The 5,451-nt window shown below is 37.0% G+C and overlaps 2 protein-coding genes across 3 annotated transcripts in view; both read left to right on the plus strand.

Annotated features, from left to right (window-relative positions):
- LOC117104714 (glutamic acid-rich protein-like) overlaps positions 1-1,359 on the plus strand; it is a 38,530-nt gene extending 37,171 nt beyond the window's left edge. Inside the window, exon 4 of one of the 2 annotated variants that reach the window (XM_033245595.1) lies at positions 686-1,358. In XM_033245595.1, the coding sequence (XP_033101486.1) occupies positions 686-706 (21 nt within the window). In that variant the 3' untranslated portion in view covers positions 707-1,358. Of the gene's footprint in view, positions 1-685 lie in introns of both variants that reach the window. The other variant, XM_033245596.1, reaches the window with a different exon arrangement.
- Positions 1,360-1,370: 11 nt separating this feature from the next.
- On the plus strand, positions 1,371-2,718 carry LOC117104677 (mu-type opioid receptor-like). The gene has a single exon (XM_033245562.1). The coding sequence runs from the start codon at positions 1,750-1,752 to the stop codon at positions 2,716-2,718; it is 969 nt and encodes a 322-aa protein (XP_033101453.1). The 5' UTR covers positions 1,371-1,749.
- The last annotated feature ends 2,733 nt before the right edge of the window (positions 2,719-5,451 follow it).

Below are 5,451 nucleotides of genomic sequence, written 5' to 3' on the forward strand. Positions count from 1 at the left end.
CATTAGAATTATAATTCCAAGTGGTTTAGAAGCGGAGATATAGATAAACATAGGTTTTATTAGGCGGCCATTTTGAAATCCAAGATGGCCGCCATAATGACCTCGGATGAGGTGGTTCCTACCAAAAATTGAATGCTATGACCATAAGGAGCATGTAAAAAAAAATTGGTGCTTTTGTCCGGAACGTCCACATTAAGTCCAAATATGGCCCTAAGCTGCCGTACTAATACTGATCATATACCACTACAGCAACTGATAACTGCTACAACAGTTTGTTATCAAAATTAACATTAAAAGACAGCGATTGACTTATAAAGCAGTTAGTAGAGCATGCATTGTACACTAGCGGAAAATTATTATACGTAGGGTAAATTGAATGCATTCAGAAACCTCCTTCGGGCCTTGCAGGCCCTCATTGTCCTTATTGGACTGTGGGAGATAGGCACTAACACAATTTTTTTCAAACATTAAATTTAACCTTTGTATAATAATTTTCCTATAGTGTACTATGCGGAGCTCTACTAATTGCTTAATAATAGTATAGTAATTATAATATTACAGTGTCTGTGTTTAATGAACTCTATATACTTTCTAAACTTCTAAATCAACAGAAATAATTGAAGTGAATACCTTTCACAATCTTGATGAGAAACACCAACACATTATTTTAAATGATTGAATGTAGTCCCCTAGCTCTGTGGCATAATTCCAGTGCTACCTTTACTCTAAACTCTGGCCCTTGGTTGTTGTAGCTAAGGTCTCACAAAAGGACACAACGGGGAGTTGGATGGCCGAGCGGTTAAGGCAAGGGCACTGCAACCTACAGCCATAAATATCAGCACTGGTTCAAATGGCACGCTCGCCTATGGTTCTGGTGGTGGAACAAGTCTTCTTGGATAAGGACTATAAACCATAGGCCCAGCGTACACAGTTTGGCTCGTGCACACTTAAAAGAACCCAGTACATCTTTTGTGACAAGTAGGGGGTTACCCCGGTATACTGGTCCATACAGCCCCTGGTACATACAGTTAGAGTAGTTGGTACCTGTTTACCGGGTAGCTCAGACATGAAGGGACTCTTGGGGAGAAGCAATTTACTGTACGGGCTAGTGCACGCCATGAGTTTTTTTAGACTTCTGTATAAAGCGCTATATAAATCGAACTGCATTACACATGACGGTGTAAAAACATATGCAAATTCCTACGTTTGTGGAAAGGTCAATTGTGAATGCTCCTCTGTAGCTCTGGTATGATTCCAATTCTGAATGCTGTCCTCTATTTGTACAACAATAACATTGTTTAAGGTTGACTTAAATCATGGAGGTATTATAGTAAAATACCTCCATGCTTAAATAGCAATGATTGTTGAAAATTAATTAAATATTATTAACATTTTTTAAAGAAAAATTTCATTTCTCATAGTAATTATTCTCAAGATGGTTACAATAAAGTTGGTTTCTTAAGTTGTCAAATATTCTTGCTATTTTATAAGGTTTAATTCCAACTTGGTGATTGGATAGTGAGCAGTAATACTTAACCAATCAACATACACAATCATCTGATTGGTCAAATTTCCAACAATCAGGTTTTTCCAATTTGAATAATAAGTAGATTATATATATAAAACACAATTCAATTTAACAATGAGGATCATTCACAATATTGGATTTCTTAAATGAAGATTACAATAGCTAGCATTTGAGACAAGAAGTAATTTGTAAAGTATCAGTTTTAGTTATCAAACGCAACGATGGTGGCAAATGAAAGCTCGATTTTTGAAGGGTTCTCTGTTGAATTTTACTTCAAATGTGTAACTGCATTTTTGGGACTTCTTTTCAATCTTTTAATCATGATTATGATTCTTAAGTTCAAGAACTTGCAGACTATACCAAATATTTTTATTTTTAATCTTGCTTTACTGGATTTTTTGAACATGATTCCATTCATGTTGACAAGCATAGCTTTTGAAGCGTTATCTATCTTGTCTGTAGGATTTGCGTTTTGTCTATTTATACAAGGACTAGATATATGGGTAAATTTTAACATTGTTTACATTATTGTCACATTGACCATAGATAGATACTTTGCCATCGTACATTGCATATCAATTCGACAGTACCATTCCAAAAGAAATGCCAGAATTGCATGTGCGCTAACATGTTTGATGTCAATTGGCATTTCTATACCTATGTTGCTTGAAGTAGATGTGTATGAAGAATACGGGATAAATTATTGTGTCTTCAATAAAAACTTGGAATTGTACAGATTCATTTTGAACTACTTGATACCATTGGTCATCATGATTATCTGTTATGTTTTCATCATCAAAGTCATGGTCTCATCACAGCAGATTGATAGGAATAATACCACACGAAAACATTCAAAACGTGTGTTCATTCTCGCTCTCACTATTGTCATTGCGTATGTGATACTGTTTACACCATATTTTATCCACGACCTGCTGGTGTATTTTTCTGAAGGATCATTCTATGAACCAGCGTTTCAGAATATATCTGTCTGGATGCAGTATTCTCACAGTGTAATAAACCCTATTCTGTATACTTTTATCGGAAAGAATTTTAAAAACAATCTTTTAAAGACCTTTCAGTGCTTAGATGCTGCTCCGTGTAAACCAGCTTTTCAAGTTCAATCAAGCTCTTCTAACCGCTTGACATTAACTACCAGCAATCCAAGTTTAGCAATGCAGTCTAAAATATAACAAGAAGTTGAAGGAAAATTAACTTCCTCTTTAAAAGCATCATGTAGGTCAGAAAGATTGACTATGGTTAACGAGTCCAAGCACTTTGTTTAAATCAAGGCAAGTTTGGAAACATAAGAATAGTGCACAGCAAAAGTGCTCAACATATGACTGTTGAAAAGTTTTTAAGTTCTGCACTTCGTAGTTGCGATGGACTTTCGCCGACTGTGAAATTATATCATTAAACCCTTAACACCAGGCTCCAGCTAAGAAAATATTGAAATAGTTGCCTTTTAAGTCACTTTTCTGCATTCTGAGAGATCACATGACTTTTTACAAATTTTTAGATTTTTTTTGTGTGATATACAGTATTTTGTAATATTACTATTTTACATTAGACAGATACACAAGTCAAGGTAGTTTAATACATACTCTAAGTATCGAAATGCACACCATCGTGTCGGGATTCAAGACACAAGTCAGTAACATGAACTACTGCGGAATGAGAAGTGAGGATAGTTTGAGGGCCGTATCAATAAAATGTGGGCACTTTTGCTTGGAAATGGTGGGCTCCTCTGTTATATGACAGGCATGTTAATGACTGTCTCTTCTACAAAGTTAAAAGTAATTATTTTAACAAAATGAGAGGCAGCAATTTTTGAATAGCAGACTGCGATTTAAGATTGTTAATTCGGCAATCAAGGATTTGTTAAATTGGGTTTCGACCAAGTGGAATTGGCAAACTGTCATCAAGTAAGCAGGAAACTTATTTTGAAACCCATTATGCAGCTCTCAATTGTAAGACGCACTATACAACCCCCGGGAAAGGTGCGTCATTTACCGTAATATTTTAATACAGGGTACCGTCAAAAACCCATTTTGGTCAGTCACACTTTGAAAAATAGGTGCGTCTATGTCTGTCATTACAAAATGCTGACATAAACAAATAACGCCCTCTAGCGGCCGATGTACAGAATGACGTAATTTTTAAAAAAATATCATGACCAAAATGATATTCAAAGATCTTATTATAAAATAGCATTCTCCACGATTTTTGCGTGCAATAATAGCGCTGCGTAGGGCCCCTCTTGTAATTACAGTTACTATTAAACTTTGATCTACGTGAAAATTCTTTCAAACAATAGTTAAAAACTAGGACGCCTACTTGGACGCTTCTGTTTTTGTTACACGTAAATCACGGAGTTATGTGATAGATCTTTGATGACATTACAGTACAATGTATGGAATCTTTATTATATAATCTTGTAAAGAAATAGCCATAGTTCTAGATTCTACCGCGTTTGTACGTGTAATGGGTGCCTCATAATGTACAGTCAAGTACAGTCACTTTCAAGAGATGGTCCGTCACAAAATAATTTTTTGGTGCGTCAATTTCACACAATGGTCGGTCACATTTTTGACGGAGGGGTGCGTCATGGCATGCAAATAATGTATGACGCACATTTGACAAATGACGCATGTCGTATAGTGCGTCTTACAATTGACAGCTGCATTAGGCCAGGACTATGGGGTAGCCACCCGGCCAGAGGATATCATCTGCCTCAGTTTTAATGTTTTTGAAATATTTTATGAGAAAGAAGATAATGTAAGCAAAAATTTCAACATTTTAGTATACAGTGTCCGAATTTCACTAGTCCTGTTGTAAGCCTTGGTATACAGATAAATAATTATATAATAATGGTATAATTTGTGTTCATTTTATGCTTGTACAAAATATTATAACAATACGTGTTTGTCATAGAAAGCAAAGAACATTCGTAAAATGGACTACCGTATTGGTGAAATCAGTGTTTGGAGTGCCGGTCGGCGATCATCCCGCGTTTTCCTGGGGGTCACCGTATTCGTGAAAGCCCTTAAAAACCAAAAGGCCTAAGTCGAGCAGGCCTAGACCCAAGGCTAGCTGACACAATTTTTTTAGGCTAGGCCTAGGTAGGCCTAGGCCAGAATTTGAGGAATGCTACAAAACAGATGAAGATGAGACTTACTGTAGGCCTAATTAAATTCAATAGTTGAAATGCTTTGTTTTAGATTAAAAAATAATAATGAACAAATCCCGGCGACAAAGCGTTGATCCGACTGTCAACTTCATGTCTGACGATTACCACGATGAATGAATGTGTATGTCAGCAGCCAATTCATATTCTTGACAGCAATTTGATTGCTGCGAAGCAGCCAATTCATATTCTTGACAGCAATTTGACCTCTGAAAGGTCATTGTTTGTCAAAAAACAAGGGCCTAATAAGACGACTGAAAAGCGGAGTTTCGTTCTGCCGGGTAAAATCAATTACTTTGTAGACTAACCAACACGTACCAACGTCCGCATGTCGCGGTAGCCTTATCCTACTCTAGGCCTAGACTAGCTAGGAGGGTATAGGCCTAGCCTTGAAGGGACGAAGGTCCCAATGAAAAACAACGTTGCTCCTTGATAGCTAACATTGTCTATTTAACATCACAATACTGTAATTCATTGTTAGACCTATAGTTGTTTTTTGAATTATACTCCACTCAGCCGATACCGCGCACAAATCGAGTAACGTCTCGTATTTATTGTCATGACGTCATGGCTCGCTGGCTCACACTCTTGCGATGTCTCGCACTTGTGATCAAATAACACGCTGGCTCGCACTTTGGCAACACTCTTTGGCAGTCAACTCGCCCCTAGAAAACCCGCCCTTGGAAACTTGCCCCATAAAAAAATGTACACTTCCTAGACCATGCAGTCTTCAAAAGGC

The sequence above is a fragment of the Anneissia japonica genome, unplaced genomic scaffold (assembly GCF_011630105.1).
Source record: "Anneissia japonica isolate Jap-2015-1 unplaced genomic scaffold, ASM1163010v1 scaffold287712_len2945570_cov188, whole genome shotgun sequence".
Lineage (NCBI taxonomy): Eukaryota > Metazoa > Echinodermata > Crinoidea > Comatulida > Comatulidae > Anneissia > Anneissia japonica.